This window comes from Grampus griseus (assembly GCF_964374135.1).
Source record: "Grampus griseus genome assembly, chromosome: 4".
NCBI classification, from domain to species: Eukaryota; Metazoa; Chordata; class Mammalia; order Artiodactyla; family Delphinidae; genus Grampus; species Grampus griseus.
The window spans coordinates 80,032,613-80,050,407 of NC_138997.1; the positions used below are offsets into that span (position 1 = coordinate 80,032,613).

Below are 17,795 nucleotides of genomic sequence, written 5' to 3' on the forward strand. Positions count from 1 at the left end.
CAAAAATTAACCCAAATAGATCAAAGCTCTAAATGTAAACACTAAAACTATAAAACTCTTAGAAGAAAACTCAGGTGTAAATCCCCATGACCGTGAATTAGGCAATAGTTTCTTAGATATGACACCAAAAGTACATCCAACAGGTTCCTGTTTCAAGATGGCAGAAGAGTAAGACACGGAGACCACCTTCCTCCCCACAGATACACCAGAAATACATCTACACATGGAACAACTCCTACAGAATACCTACTGAATGCTGGCAGAAGACCTCAGACCTCCCAAAAGGCAAGAAACCCCCCACGTACCTGGGTAGGGCAAAGGAAAAAAGAATAAACAGAGACGGGACGGGAGAATAGGGACGGGACCTGCACCAGTGGGAGGGAGCTGTGAAGGAGGAAAGGTTTCCACACACTAGGAAGCCCATTCGCGGGCGGAGACTGCGGGTGGTGGAGGGAAAAAGCTTCGGGGCCGCAGAGGAGAGCACAGCAACAGGGGTACGGAGGGCAAAGCAGTGAGATTCCCGCACAGAGGATCGGTGCCGAGCAGCACTCACCAGCCCGAGAGGCTTGTCTGCTCACCCGCCGGAATGGGCGGGGCTGGGAGCTTAGGCCCAGGCTTTGGTCAGAGCACCGGGAGAGGACTGCGCTTGGCAGCGTGAACACAGCCTGCAGGGGATTAGTGCGCCACGGCTAACCGGGAGGGAATCCGGGGGAAAAGTTTGGACCTGCCGAAGAGGCAAGAGACTTTTTCTTCCCTCTTTGTTTCCTGGTGTGCGAGGAGAGGGGATTAAGAGCGTTGCTTAAAGGAGCTCCAGAGATGGGCGCGAGCCGCGGCTAACAGCGCGGACCCCAGAGACGGGCAGGAGACGCTAAGGCTGCTGCTCCCGCCACCAAGAAGCCTGTGTGTGAGCACAGGTCACTATCCACACACCCGCTTCCGGGGAGCCTGTGCAGCTCGCTACTGCCAGGGCCCCAGGATCCAGGGACAACTCCCCCAGGAAAACACACGGCACGCCTCAGGCTCGTGCAACGTCATGCTGGCCTCTGCTGCCGCAGACCCACCCCGCACTCCGTACCCCTCCCTCCCCCCGGCCTGAGTGAGCCAGAGCCCCCGAATCAGCTGCTCCTTTAACCCCATCCTGTCTGAGCGAAGAACAGACGCCCTCCAGCGACCTACACGCAGAGGTGGGGCCAAATCCAAAGCTGAGCCCCTGCGAGCTGTGAGAACAAAGAAGAGAAAGGGAAATCTCTCCCAGCAGCCTCAGAAGCAGTGGATTAAATCTCCACAATCAACTTGATGTACCCTGCATCTGAGGAATACATGAATAGACAACGAATCATCCCAAATTGAGGAGATGGACTTTGAGAACAAGATTTATGATTTTTTCCCCTTTTCCTCTTTTTGTGAGTATGTGTATGCTTCTGTGTGAGATTTTGTCTATATAGCTTTGCTTCCACCATTTGTCCTAGGGTTCTATACGTCCATTTTTTTGTTGTTGTTGTTATTGTTTTAATTTTTTTCTCTTAATAATTATTTTTTTATTTTAATAACTTTATTATATTTTATCTTATTACTTTATTTTATCTTCTCTTTTTTCCTTCCTTCACTCATCCCTCCCTCCCTCCTTTCTTTCTTTCTTTCCTTCTTTCTTTCTCTCTCTCTCTCCTTCCCTCCCTCCCTCCCTCTCTCTCTCTCTCTCTCTCTTTCTTCTATTAATTCTTTCTTCCTACTTTTTCTCCCTTTTATTCTGAGCCGTGTGGATGAAAGGCTCTTGGTGCTGCAGCCAGGAGTCAGTGCTGTGCCTCTGAGGTGGGAGAGCCAACTTCAGGACACTGGTCCACAAGAGACCTCCCAGCTACACATAATATCAAATGGTGAAAACCTCCCAGAGATCTCCATTTCAACACCAGCACCCAGCTTCACTCAACGACCAGCAAGCTACAGTGCTGGACATCTTATGCCAAACAACTAGCAAGACAGGAACACAACCCCACCCATTAGCAGAGAGGCTGCCTAAAATCATAATAAGTCCACAGACACCCCAAAACACACCACCAGACGTGGACCTCCCCACCAGAAAGACAAGATCCAGCCTAATCCACCAGAACACAGGCACTAGTCCCCTCCACCAGGAAGCCTTCACAACCCACTGAACCAACCTTAGCCACTGGGGACAGACACCAAAAACAACGGGAACTACGAACCTGCAGTCTGAAAAAGGGAGACCCCAAACACAGTAAGATAAGCAAAATGAGAAGACAAAAAAACACACAGCAGATGAAGGAGCAAGATAAAAACCCACCAGACCTAACAAATGAAGAGGAAATAGGCAGTCTACCTGAAAAAGAATTCAGAATAATGATAGTAAAAATAATCCAAAATCTTGGAAACAGACAAAATGCAAGAAACATTTAACAAGCACCTAGAAGAACTAAAGATGAAACAAACAACAATGAACAACACAATAAATGAAATTAAAAATACTCTAGATGGGATCAATAGCAGAATAACTGAGGCAGAAGAACGGATAAGTGACCTGGAAGATAAAATGGTGGAAATAACTACTGCAGAGCAGAATAAAGAAAAAAGAATGAAAAGAACTGAGGACAGTCTCAGAGACCTCTGGCACAACATTAAACGCACCAACATTTGAATTATAGGGGTTCCAGAAGAAGAAGAGAAAAAGAAAAGGACTGAGAAAATATTTGAAGAGATTATAGTTGGAAACTTCCCTAATATGGGAAAGGAAACAGTTAATCAAGTCCAGGAAGCACAGAGACGCTCATACAGGATAAATCCAAGGAGAAACACGCCAAGACACATATTAATCAAACTGTCAAAAATTAAATACAAAGAAAACATATTAAAAGCAGCAAGGGAAAAACAACAAATAACACACAAGGGAATCCCCATAAGGTTAACAGCTGATCTTTCAGCAGAAACTCTGCAAGCCAGAAGGGACTGGCAGGACATATTTAAAGTGGTGAAGGAGAAAAACCTGCAACCAAGATTACTCTACCCAGCAATGATCTCATTCAGATTTGATGGAGAAATTAAAACCTTTACAGACAAGCAAAAGCTGAGAGAGTTCAGCAAAACCAAACCAGCTTTACAAAAACTGCTAAAGGAACTTCTCTAGGCAAGAAACACAAGAAAAGGAAAAGACCTACAATAACGAACCCAAAACAATTTAGAAAATGGGAATAGGAACATACATATCGATAATTACCTTAAATGTAAATGGATTAAATGCCCCCACCAAAAGACACAGATTGGCTGAATGGATACAAAAACAAGACCCATATATTTGCTGTCTACAAAAGACCCACTTCAGACCTAGAGACACATACAGACTGAAAGTAATGGGATGGAAAAAGATATTTCATGCAAATGGAAACCAAAAAAAAGCTGGAGTAGCTATTCTCATATCAGACAAAATAGACTTTAAAATAAAGACTATTAGAAGAGACAAAGAAGGACACTACATAATGATCAAGGGATCGATCCAAGAAGAAGATATAACAATTGTAAATATTTATGCACCCAACATAGGAGCACCTCAATACATAAGGCAAATACTAACAGCCATAAAAGGGGAAATCGACAGTAACACATTCATAGTAGGGGACTTTAACACCCTACTTTCACCAATGGACAGATCATCCCAAATGAAAATAAATAAGGAAACACAAGCTTTAAATGATACATTAAACAAGATGAACTTAATCGATATTTATAGGACATTCTATCCAAAAACAACAGAATACACATTTTTCTCAAGTGCTCATGGAACATTCTCCAGGATAGATCATATCTTGGGTCACAAATCAAGCCTTGGTAAATTTAAGAAAACTGAAATTGTATCAAGTATCTTTTCTGACCACAATGCTATGAGACTAGATATCAATTACAGGAAAAGATCTGTAAAAAATACAAACACATGGAGGCTAAACAATACACTACTTAATAACGAAGTGATCACTGAAGAAATCAAAGAGGAAATCAAAAAATACCTAGAAACAAATGACAATGGAGACACGACAACCCAAAATCTATGGGATGCAGCAAAAGCAGTTCTAAGAGGGAAGTTTATAGCAATACAATCCTACCTTAAGAAACAGGAAACATCTCGAATAAACAACCTAACCTTGCATCTAAATCAATTAGAGAAAGAAGAACAAAAAAACCCCAAAGTCAGCAGAAGAAAAGAAATCATAAAAATCAGGTCAGAAATAAACGAAAAAGAAATGAAGGAAACGATAGCAAAGATCAATAAAACTAAAAGCTGGTTCTTTGAGAAGATAAACAAAATTGATAAACCATTAGCCAGACTCATCAAGAAAAAATGGGAGAAGACTCAAATCAATAGAATTAGAAATGAAAAAGGAGAAGTAACAACTGACACTGCAGAAATACAAAAGATCATGAGAGATTACTACAAGCAACTCTATGCCAATAAAATGGACAACCTGGAAGAAATGGACAAATTCTTAGAAATGTACAACCTGCCAAGACTGAATTAGGAAGAAATAGAAAATATGAACAGGCCAATCACAAGCACTGAAATTGAAACTGTGATTAAAAATCTTCCAACAAACAAAAGCCCAGGACCAGATGGCTTCAGAGGAGAATTCTATCAAACATTTAGAGAAGAGCTAACACCTATCCTTCTCAAGCTCTTACAAAATATAGCAGAGGGAGGAACACTCCCAAACTCATTCTACAAGGCCACCATCACCCTGATACCAAAACCAGACAAGGATGTCACAAAGAAAGAAAACTACAGGCCAATATCACTGATGAACATAGGTGCAAAAATCCTCAACAAAATACTAGCAAACAGAATTCAACAGCACATTAAACGGATCATACATCATGATCAAGTGGGGTTTATTCCAGGAATGCAAGGATTCTTCAATATACGCAAATCAATCAATGTGATACACCATATTAACAAATTGAAGGAGAAAAACCATATGATCATCTCAATAGATGCAGAGAAAGCTTTCGACAAAATTCAACACCCATTTATGATAAAAACCCTCCAGAAAGTAGACATAGAGGGAACTTACCTCAACATAATAAAGGCCATATATGACAAACCCACAGCCAACATTGTCCTCAACGGTGAAAAACTGAAAGCATTTCCACTAAGATCAGGAACAAGACAAGGTTGCCCACTCTCACCACTCTTATTCAACATAGTTTTGGAAGTTTTAGCCACAGCAATCAGAGAAGAAAAGGAAATAAAAGGAATCCAAATTGGAAAAGAAGAAGTAAAGCTGTCACTGTTTGCAGATACATAGAGAATCCTAAAGATGCTACCAGAAAACTACTAGAGCTAATCAATGAATTTGGTAAAGTAGCAGGATACAAAATTAATGCACAGAAATTGCTGGCATTCCTATACACTAATGATGAAAAATCTGAAAGTGAAATCAAGAAAACACTCCCATTTACCACTGCAACAGAAAGAATAAAATATCTAGGAATAAACCTACCTAAGGAGACAAAAGACCTGTATGCAGAAAATTATAAGACACTGATGAAAGAAATTAAAGATGATACAAATAGATGGAGAGATATACCATGTTCTTGGATTGGAAGAATCAACGTTGTGCAAATGACTCTACTACCCAAAGCAATCTACAGATTCAATGCAATCCCTATCAAACTACCACTGGCATTTTTCACAGAACTAGAACAAAAAATTTCACAATTTGTATGGAAACACAAAAGACCCCGAATAGCCAAAGCAATCTTGAGAACGAAAAACGGAGCTGGAGGAATCAGGCTCCCTGACTTCAGACTATACTACAAAGCTACAGTAATCAAGACAGTATGGTACTGGCACAAAAACAGAAAGATAGATCAATGGAACAGGATAGAAAGCCCAGAGATAAACCCACGCACAAACGGTCACCTTATCTTTGATAAAGGAGGCAGGAATGTACAGTGGAGAAAGGACAGCCTCTTCAGTAAGTGGTGCTGGGAAAACTGGACAGGTACATGTAAAAGTATGAGATTAGACCACTCCCTAACACCATACACAAAAATAAGCTCAAATGGATTAAAGACTTAAATGTAAGGCCAGAAACTATCAAACTCTTAGAGGAAAACATAGGCAGAACACTCTATGACATAAATCACAGCAAGATCCTTTTTGACCCACCTCCTAGAGAAATGGAAATGAAAACAAAAATAAACAAATGGGACCTAATGAAACTTCAAAGCTTTTGCACAGCAAAGGAAACCATAAACAAGACCAAAAGACAACCCTCAGAATGGGAGAAAATATTTGCAAATGAAGCAACTGACAAAGGATTAATCGCCAAAATTTATAAGCAGCTCAATAACAAAAAAACCAACAACCCAATCCAAAATGGGCAGAAGACCTAAGTAGACATTTCTCCAATGAAGATATACAGACTGCCAACAAACACATGAAAGAATGCTCAACATCATTAATCATTAGAGAAATGCAAATCAAAACTACAATGAGATATCATCTCACACCAGTCAGAATGGCCATCATCAAAAAATCTAGAAACAATAAATGCTGGAGAGGGTGTGGAGAAAAGGGAACCCTCTTGCACTGTTGGTGGGAATGTAAATTGATACAGCCACTGTGGAGAACAGTATGGAGGTTCCTTAAAAAACTACAAATAGAACTACCATATGACCCAGCAATCCCACTACTGGGCATACACCCTGAGAAAACCATAATTCAAAAAGAGTCATGTACCAAAATGTTCATTGCAGCTCTATGTACAATAGCCCGGAGATGGAAACAACCTAAGTGTCCATCGTCGGATGAATGGATAAAGAAGATGTGGCACATATATACAATGGAATATTACTCAGCCATAAAAAGATACGAAATTGAGCTATTTGTAATGAGGTGGATAGACCTAGAGTCTGTCATACAGAGTGAAGTAAGTCAGAAAGAGAAAGACAAATACTGTATGCTAACACATATATATGGAATTTAAGAAAAAAAAATGTCATGAACAACCTAGGGGTAAGACAGGAATAAAGACACAGACCTACTAGAGAATGGACTTGAGGATATGGGGAGGGGGAAGGGTAAGCTGTCACACAGCGAGAAAAAAGAAAAAATGAAAAGAAAACAAAAGTACATCCAACAAAAGAAAAAATTGTGATCAATTTTTAAAACTTTTGTGCTTCAAAGGACATCATCAAAAAAGTGAAAAGACAACCCTTGGAACAGGAAAAATTCTGCAAGTCATATGTCTGATAAGGGTCTTGTACATAGACTATATAAAAATTCATACAACTAGAGAATTTTTTAATTGTAATGGGTAATGGATATTAATAGACATTTCTTCAAAGAAGTTATACAAATGGCCAATAAGCACATGATAAGATGCTCAACATCACCAGTAATCAGGGAAATGCAAATCAAAATCACAACGAGATACCACTTCTGTATTAGCCACGTCTTTTATTTCCTGTATTCTGATGCTTTGACATCTGGGGCCTTGCTGACCCCCAGAGACACAGCACCCACCACCTTGGGGTTAGCTAATTCCTAGAGATAGGAAACAACTCACTTGCTAGAACGCTTTATATATGCAAACCATCCAATCTAGAGCCCATACCCCCAACCACCTTCTTTATGGGGCTCTCACTCTCTGACTACCATCTATATACCCTGATCACCGAAGCCAGGTACCAGAAAACTGGGGACAGTTCCTATGCCCCAGAGCCTGCTGAAATTATTCAAGCTAGTCCATCCTAAACCTGCTTATTACTCTGCGTGGCCCAGTCCTTCCTGCAGACACCACAAAAAAGGCTCTTGCCCACACTTCCCCCCTACTTCCTTTGCCTCCTTGACCCTGGTGCTTCCTCATGTGGCTTTGGGCCATGCCTCCTGTTTCTAGGGATCCTTCACAACGTTTCCATGTCTGGGTGTCTTACCATACCTGATTAAAACAAATCCCAGGTACCCATAAAACAACTTCACACCCACTAGGATGGCTATAATCAAAAAGACAGATGATAACAAGTGTCAGAGAGGATGTGGAGAAATTGTAACCCTCATACACTGCTGATGGAAATGTAAAAGAACGCAGCCATTTGGGGAAAATACTTGGTAGCTTCTCAAACGGCTAAACATTTCCACCCACATTATTTATGCCCTAAGACCCATCATATTACACCCACTGCTATTCAATTAAGCCTCATACTCTACTGTGTAGTCTACACATAAAAAGTTACAGAAATTCCAATGCTTGTTGTGCACAAAGGGTTTAAAGAAAAAAATATAATCAGCTATAAATTCACTATTTTGAGCAAACAGATATTCTAAACCAAATATGCTATTGGTGGTTAAATTTCCAGTCTATGAAAAAGGGTGAGAAATAATCATTAAACCAGCTAACAAACCAATTATATTTTCAAACACAATTATTTACCATTACTGTAAAAAATTAAGTAGCTCTATACCTTTTTCTCCTTAGACTTCTGTGCAGTATGAGAAATGACATTCTCATTTTGGTGAACAAACTCTTGTGCTACCACTGTTTTTACAGGGTCTCCTTCAAGAACACAATTTAGAAATTGCACTGTGTGTTCTAACGAATAGCTGTAGAGAGTTGAAGTACAAATATGAGGTCAATAAATGAAAATAAAAGTTATGTGGAAACATTAACATAAGCAATCTTACAAAATCTTAGAAGAATATGAAAAATTGGCTCACTTCTGAGTTTTAACATGAAAATTAAATGCTCATTGTGTATCTCAAGACTCAAGAATGAACAGAGGGAAAGTGTCAAGTTAGAAGCTCTCAAAAACTAATTTTTTAAATGAATACCGAAAAGTAACATATTGATAATTAATTCATTTTCTTATCTTTTATTCCAGGTAAATTTTCCACAAATCTTTCTTTCATCTTATCACCTATACTTAAGTCCCTTGTTGGATTCACACATGGTTTCAGTTTCCTTCAAACATCAAAAACAGACAATAAATCCTTAAACTGACATTTTTATCCTGTCAAATTTTACATTTTACTTATACCATGGCGTTCTAGTCAAAGAAATTCTAAGCAGGGATATAGAAAGGAAAAACTAAAACACTACCCTACCTCTCACCCCTACATTATTTAGGCATATTTTCATGGTGATACTATATTATGTGGAATACGAAATTCTACAAAAATTGACAAACATCTGAAACGCTAATGTCCCTGTATCCAAAGAAACTCATTCCAAAGAAAATTATAAATGAGTTTATACTGCTCATTATTTCAGACTATTTATGCCTCTGATCTTTTCCAATGGCCAGATAATGAAGAGCTAACCACAAAGGACTGTTTTTGAAATGTGACAGCTATCTAAAATACTGTGATATTTTGCTATTCATCAATTTATTAAAGACAACCCTTGAAGGGGAACCATTTGGGACTACCAATTCTCCTTGAGCCCTCTCATCTTGCCGCCACACATATGCTCAACAAATTGGGGTTTCTAGGGGCTAGAAACTACCAGAAATTAACCACATCCTAACTAGTTCTTAAAATCACCTGGCTTGCCCACTCCTAGGGCCGGAAGCCAGTCTCCACCACAGGCGCTGTTAGCAGTGCGTGGCCCTGGAAGATGACACTGCAGGCGTACGCTGCAGTAACTGAACGAACCTACCCTTCTTACCCGGGGTGAAACTGAAGCTACTGGTAACTGAGACAATTATCCACTTGTTGGCAGACAAATGGAGGTAATCATTTAATACCATAATACCTGCCCCAAGGGGCCTGACTGACCAATCACTCTGAGCATCGAGAGGAAGGACTCAACTCAGTCCCCTTACCTTGCCTGGGGAACCACAACTCTGGGTAATTTCACATCAGGGCTTCTTGCCCTAGGTCCCCATAGAAGAGAGTTGCCATATGCCAGCACCACCCTCCTAACCCCCAGTGCCTTGGGATATTTTAACACACAACTCTAAGAAAACAGCTGTTTAGGTAGCAAAAATAAATAGAAAAATTGTGGATTGAAATAATACCATGAAAAACTTGATTCAAGTGACATATTTAGAACTCTGCATACTCAGCAGAGAATATTCTTTTTCAAAAACACTTTCAGGGACTTTCCTGGTGGTCCAGTGGTTGCGAATCCACCTTCCAATGCAGGGGACATGGGTTCAATCTCTGGTTGGGAACTAAGATGCCACAGGCCACAGGGCAACTAAGCCCATGTGCCACAACTACTGAGCCTGCGCGCTCTGCAGCCCGCGGGCCAGAACTAGAGAGAAGTCAGCATGCTGCAATGAAAGATACCGCATGCCACAACTAAGACACGAAGAAGCCAAATAAATAAGTAAATAAATAAATATTTTTTTAAAAAGGCACTTTGTGCAATATTTATAATAACTGATCATGTATTAAACCACAAAGGAAATCTCAACTTCCAAAAAGCAGGACTCTTTCAGGCTGCATTCTTATACCCCAACACAACAAAACAAACAGTAATCCCCCCCCTCCACCAAACTATCAAACCATTTAGAAAATATAAAACTCTTGGATAAATTAGAAAGTCAAAGTGAATTAGAGATTATTTAGAAAAAAAATGAAAATACTACATATCAAAATCAAAACATTACATACATATCAAAAACATTATACAGAAAAAAATTCACACCCTTAAGTATATTTGTTATTAAAGATTGAAAGGAAACAAACTAACCAAAGAATTGAAAACATAACAAATTTAAAGAGAAAGGAACCATCAAAAATAGAAAAGAATCACCAAAAATAAATGATTAGAGAAATAAAACAGACTTTGATCAATAAACCAAGAGCCTGTTTTTTAAAAGGGTCAATCTGATAAACAGCAATAACAAAGAAAATAGAAAAAAAAATTAGGAAAGGAAAAAAGGACATGATAAATACAAAATAATGTTTTTAATTATCACAGAATATTATATACAACTTAACAATAATAAACCTGATGATTTTCTAGAAGACAAACTACCAGAAAAGACTCATGGAAAAAAAGCAAACATCTGGGCTTCCCTGGTGGCGCAGTGGTTGAGAGTCCGCCTGCTGATGCAGGGGACACGGGTTCGTGCCCCAGTCTGGGAAGATCCCACGTGCCGCAGAGCAGCTGGGTCCGTGAGCCATGGCCGCTGAGCCTGCGTGTCCGGAGCCTGTGCTCCGCAACGGGAGAGGCCACAACAGTGAGAGGCCCGCGTACCGCAAAAAAAAAAAAAAAAAAAAAAAAAATCTGAATAAAGCAATACCCCTAAAAAGATAGTGAAAAGACCTTCTCCCTAAAGAAAAGCGAAGAGACCTTCCCCCTAAAAAGGTACAACCCCAGAACCTTCAAGGTACTAATTTATTTAAACTTTCCAGGGCACAGAGAAAAATGGCAGTCTTGCCAGGTTCTTTTATTAAGTCAAACACCAAATTAAACCCTAAAACCAAAATCTGACAAAGATAACACAGGAACAGAATATCACAGACTTATCTCATTTAACTACTGTTGCAAAAATCCTGAAATCAATTCTGACACTACATTAAAGGAAAAAAACAAAACCTGAAAGATTTTTTTATTCCAGAAATTACTGTGACTAACATGAAATATACTAATAAACTAAAGAAAAAAAATCTATATTGGATTCGCCAAAGATTCTAAAAAGGCATCTATTTAAAACAACTCTTGCTAAAATAGGAATTTAAGGAATACATTAAGATCGAAAGTATGTATTACTCAAACCAGAAGCATTCCTAACATACTAAGCATCAAAACACACTACAACACCACAATAACTAAAACAAGATGGTGGAAACTTAGGACCAAATAGCTCAATGGAATCAAAGAGTCTATAAAAGAAAATGTATATTTGAGAATGTAGTAAATATTAGTAATTATATTTTATATCAGTGGGTAAAGGTGACCTATTCATCCAGTTAATCATTTGGAGAAAACAATTAAGTTAAACTCTACTTCATACCATACACATAAAAATGCTAGATAAACTTTTTAAATTTAACTATTAAAAATACTGCAGAGGGCTTCCCTGGTGGCGCAGTGGTTGAGAGTCTGCCTGCCAATGCAGGGGATACGGGTTCGTGCCCCAGTCCGGGAAGAACCCACATGCCGCGGAGCGGCTGGGCCCGTGAGCCATGGCTGCTGAGCCTGTGCTCCGCAACGGGAGAGGCCACAACAGTGAGAGGCCCACGTAACGCAAAAAAAAAAAAAAAAAAAAAAAATTTACTGCAGAAAATATTTTCATAATATTGGGGTAGGACAGATTTTCTTAAAAAGTGATAAAACGCAGAACCAATAAGGGAAAAGACTTTCTGACAAAACATGAATTCAAATATGTATATGGCTATATCAGAAAAAATTACTATAATCTATATTAACAAAGATAACTACACATGATATATAAAGAGCTCTCACAGATCTAGAAAGAAATACAAACAGTCAAAAGGAAGACAGGCAAAGGGTAAGCAATTAATAGAAAAAGAAATTAATGGAAAAAAGCTCAACCTCAGTAGTAATAAGGAAAATAAAAATTTAAACAGCAATGAAATATTTTTCGCACCAGACTGGCAAAAAATTTAAAGATTCTTAATATCCAGGGCAGGTTATGCTATCAGCGCATATAACTAATATGGAAAGTCCTTTTAAAAGGAAATTTGGCATTAGCTGTAAACAAATTTAATATACACACTCTGGACCAGCAATTTCACTTTTAGGAACTAGCCTACAATAACATTCATCCATGCACACAAAAATGTATGTTCAAGGATACTCAGTGCAACATGGTTTCCAACTTTTCTTACAGTCAAAAAGCCCATAAACAGAGCATGTTTAAATAAACTACAGTACTTTAAGAAATCACTTAAGAATACTATGGAATACTCTGTAGACTTTAAAAAGAAAAGAGTAGATCACAAAGTATGGACAGAAAAAATAAATAACAGTAAAACTACAAAATAGTACATAAAACACAACCTATTTTTGTGTTTATATAGACACAAAAGCAAATAGGTACACATGTACGCACATACATTAGTGTATGTATATGAGAAAAAACTAAGGAGGAATATGAACCAATTGACAGAAACTCCTCACTTTCTACATTATTGCATTTAAATGGTTTATAATATACCTATATTATTTTTGTTAACAGAAAAATAAAAATAAGAGATTAAAATGCATGACATATGCTTTCAATGACATCACAACAGAAACTACACACAATCCTTCTAGTACTCACTTGTGGTCCTTGAAAATGTCCACCAGAAAATTTTGGTTAATGGCTGGAAATATCTTAAAGAGCTGCTTCTCCTTTAGTTTAGTGGCACAATCTTTTTCAAATATAAGCGGCTCCCTTCTCTAAAACAAACAAAAAAAAGACAAAAACCATCTTTATGATGGAATTTACAATACTAGTTATGCTGACCCAAAAGCATGGTTATTTTATTGCAAAAAGACTAATAATTTAAAAGCAGTCACAGACTTTCTTCACTGATTAAAGGCTGAAATTAGTAATATAAGTATTCTTGCACAATTTATTTATATCCCATTTTTTGCTAAGTATTTGAAGCTGTTCATTAACACACACACACATACACACAATCACACATATACATATATGCGTGTGCATGTGTATATATACTCTCACATATACACACCCAACACATTCAATCATATTATACAAAAAAGGATATATATATATATATATATATATATATATATATATATAAACAGGATATAAATAAATGAAGTCAGAGAGTAGAGAAAATAAAGGTAAGAATATAGGATAAAGCTAGCAAGTAAAATTAGTATATAAATGCATGCCACAAAATCCTGTACAATTGCTAAAGGTGGGCCACAAATTCAGTTCTTAGCTTCTTAGTGGCCAAAGCAAAGGGGGAAACAAAGATTCTCAGTGTCCATAAAATAAAAACAAACCAGTTGCTCAGGAGAAGTACAGCTTTTCCTGGTACTGAGACCTGAGAGAAATTTCTCCCATGGGTCCTCATTAAAGGGACACTGTGTGATGCTGTGAACAACGTCCTCAAAAACATATTCTCCTCAATGGGCAGAAACTACAATGTACAAATAAGTTGCAAATTCAGGTTGACAGAAAATCTTAAAATTCACATAAAAAAATTTTTTTCACAAACATATTTACTCCAAAGTAATTGCATGAGATTTGTTACTGTTATTTTTTCAAAGTCATATTTGGATTGTTTAAATAGCCAAACCGAAAGAGCTTTCCTAAAATGTGCCATGTGAATTCTAATTGAGGAATATGGTAATCATTCTTAAAGTGATTTCTAACTCTAAGACAATTTACTGACATTGTGATTTAACTATGTAATATTTTTGTTTATTCCAAAAATCCTAATGTCTGAAAAATAACTTCCTATAAAATTTCAAAGGTGTCTCTGAAAATATAAAAATTACAATAATTTAGGAAAATCCTGGAATAGTTAATGGTTTTGAAGCCTAACCATATTTAGGCCATTTATAGCACCAAACAACAATAAAAAAAGAACCACAATAGGTGACAATCTGACCAGTAAAAAGAACTGATCAGACATCACAAGAGTGATGAAAACAAGCCACCTCAAGAATTTTAAACATTCACGTCTTATTTAAGATATACATTATAATCCGACCTTACTAAAAAATTCAGTGATCAGATTTACTAGCAATCTGCCAGATCATAGAGTTTCTAAACTACAAATTCTAGGGTCCCATCAATAAACTGAAAACTCATAACCGTAATCATGTTACAATTAATTATCCTATTCATACATTATGCCTAATGTTTATTTTATATGCTTTGCTTTATAAGAATTTAAATGATATTTCTCCTTTGGGAAATTCTCTTACTGAGAAATTTCTCCAGAAATTCTCTTAACTGAGGCTCTAAGGGGGAATACCCTCGGGATGAAGAGTATAGCTTCTATTACCAAACCCATGGAAAAAAAAGCAAAAATCACTGATAGGAGAAAAAAAAAAAAAATTAAGTTGGAAAGTCAAAGAAACTTTTTTGTTCATTATTATACTAAGAGATTAAAAGGCAGGTTAGAACCATAAAGATAAGTTTCAGTAGAGGAAAATGGCATTTCAACAAAAAGTGTCACACCATTTGAGCATAAGTTCTAGGCTTTCCTTATTTTTTAAGAAAATCTATTTCTCCAATTTATTACATACGTAAATTGAAGAAGATATCTGAAACAACACTAAATTATAAGATCCTACTGAAGAGATTGTTCTTTGGATTATGTAAACATGCAAAGATGGTAATGGTAGCTTATTTCCAACTTAATTAACAAGATAACTGGGGGAAATAAATATGAAGGTAGAAGAATCCCATCATTCTTTCTATGCCCCAATTCTACGTATTTCAGCCAATATAAAGGTGTTCCTTTGAGCAGTCAAATGAGTGAAAAAAGAGGGTAAAATGCTTTAAGATCACCAACTAAGAAATTTTTTTTCCTTGAGAATTGGACTAAATAACCTCTAAAGTCTTTTCCGTTTTGGTTCTGAAATTCTCTAATACTAATTTTCAGAATTCCAAAAAACGTTAAGAAAAAGAAATGCAAAATAAAATTCTCTTATGGCTTCATATCATATAATTAGATATGTTGAATAAAGGACAAAAATTAAGTTCAAAGCAAAGTGAAATATCTGTTTGAACTTGTTTAATTACGAAGTTAGATAAAAAAGAAGAGTACTTAATTTCAGATTCATAAGTTTCTAAAATTTTTCTCTAAAAAAATTTTGTTTCAAAGATGGACAATTCTTTAATAGCAAGTGTCATTTCTTATTACTAACTTATAAATGAAATTATCTTCAAAGGAAATATTCTTTCATGTTTTTCTAGAATTAAAAAATTGCAGAAGTAAATGTTAAAGATAAGATATATACACCTGCAAAATTAAATCTAAAACAACAGATTTAACATAAATTGGCTTACTGTTATAGAATATCAACTAATTTTCCAGAAGCAAAGACCTCCAACTTCAAACTACATTTAAAACATTTTTCAATTTTAACATTAACTTCAATCAGGTTAAAATATGATTTCAGACTAGGAAAAGTAGAATCAAATGAAAATCAAAAAGTAAACATATGATTAAATTAGAGTCAGAGACAAAGGCTTAATATTTATACTAACTCATACCAAATCATGCTTTTCCTGTAAGGCAATTTCTTCTGACATTATTTCTCTGAGTGATACTTTTTTAGTATGAGTGTTCCAATGATCCAATAAGGGTTGCATTTCAGGTGCTGCTGAAGTCTTCAGTAATTTTTTGCCCGTTCTCTGAGATGATTTTTGTTCTGGATTATCAAGACCAACACGCCCAACCAGGGAAGGATCTACAAAAGCAGTATCAATAGTGTCAGACCATCAAAAATAAATGTACAAATTAGGCATTATTCATTCTGTTACATCTACCTCAGAGAGACCCAGAAAACATGATTTTTTACTCTTTGCTTATAAATACAATATTCCAAGTTGTATTTCAAAGTTTCAAAATACATCTTCACATAATCGCAAGCAAGTATAAATGTAGAAATATTCAAATGAACAATGATCTGGGTATTACTGTAAATCAACTCAATGCTTCCCCACTCTTTTTCATATCACATCAACACAGAGAAAACAGTGACACACATATACACTGGTAAACAGAGGAAGCTGCAGCCAGCCAGAAGTGAGCAGCTTTGGTCAGCTCTGCTTGGCCACTCCAAGAACTGAAAGGATGAATATTTCTGCAAATCTGTAACCCATTGGAGGTCTACAATAAATACTGAACAAATGATATTCAACATAAGGAAGAAACTAAACATTCTAAGAAGTTCATAATAACAAGACTTAATGTATAATATTTCAGCTTTTCTAAGTACCACATTCTGATATACTCCTTTGATTTCCTGGAGAGTGAAGAAATAGCAAATACTGTCATCTGAATAACTCTGATACTCTTTGGGAACCTCCAGCTCTCAAACAGCTTTAGCTCTTGAAGCTACAACACAGGTCTGAACTAAAGTTAAGAATCTTCAACCTGGAGTCCTAGTACGGAGTGGACAAAAGAGGCATCTGAAGGAACTCAGGCACAAAAGGAGGACCCTGTAACAGGTCTGCCACCCTGCACTAACCACTTACGACAATGCTATCTAAGAAATCTTCTGGAATCAATTATTTTCAATTTGGCAGATGTAATCAAAAAGCAGGTTGACTTTTGTGCTCTAATTATATTAACATCAATAAAAAATTTGAAAAATCAAGTAATATTTCAATGATACTCTCAAACACAGGAATACTTTATTGCTCTCAAACCAGAACAGTTTCCCTTCATTCAGAGCAAAATCATAAACAGGAAACACCCTGACTATGTGCATTAGAGCACACCTTGGGTGTTCCACAGCACTCCTGTTTGTTTTTTTTAAATTGAAATATAGTTGATTTATAATGTTGTGTTAGTTTTCAGGTGTTAACTGAAAGTTAAATGACATTATAGGGGCTTTTTTCTTCTTTAAGCTTTATTTTCTTTTGTATCAATATTAAATGTTAAAACTTTTATTTGCAAATCAAAATTCTTGGGTAACATATTTTGTGGAAGTATATTTAAAATGAATTAAGATTCAGGGACTTCCCTGGCCTGCTCCCAGTGCAGAGGGCCGGGGTTCGATCCCTGGTCAGGGACCTAGATCCCGCATGCTACAACTAAGAGCCTGCATGCCACAACTAAAAGACCCCTCACGCCACAACTAAAGATCCTGCACACCTCAACAAAGATC

The 17,795-nt window shown here is 37.1% G+C and overlaps 1 protein-coding gene across 1 annotated transcript in view; it reads right to left on the reverse strand.

Annotated features, from left to right (window-relative positions):
• N4BP2 (NEDD4 binding protein 2) overlaps positions 1-17,795 on the reverse strand; it is a 56,480-nt gene that overhangs the window by 12,690 nt on the left and 25,995 nt on the right. The window contains exons 10-12 of the mRNA XM_082653653.1: positions 16,174-16,370; positions 13,249-13,367; positions 8,470-8,608 (exon numbers count right to left, since the gene is read on the reverse strand). Coding sequence (XP_082509779.1) covers positions 8,470-8,608; positions 13,249-13,367; positions 16,174-16,370 — 455 coding nt within the window. The remainder of the gene's footprint in view (positions 1-8,469; positions 8,609-13,248; positions 13,368-16,173; positions 16,371-17,795) is intronic.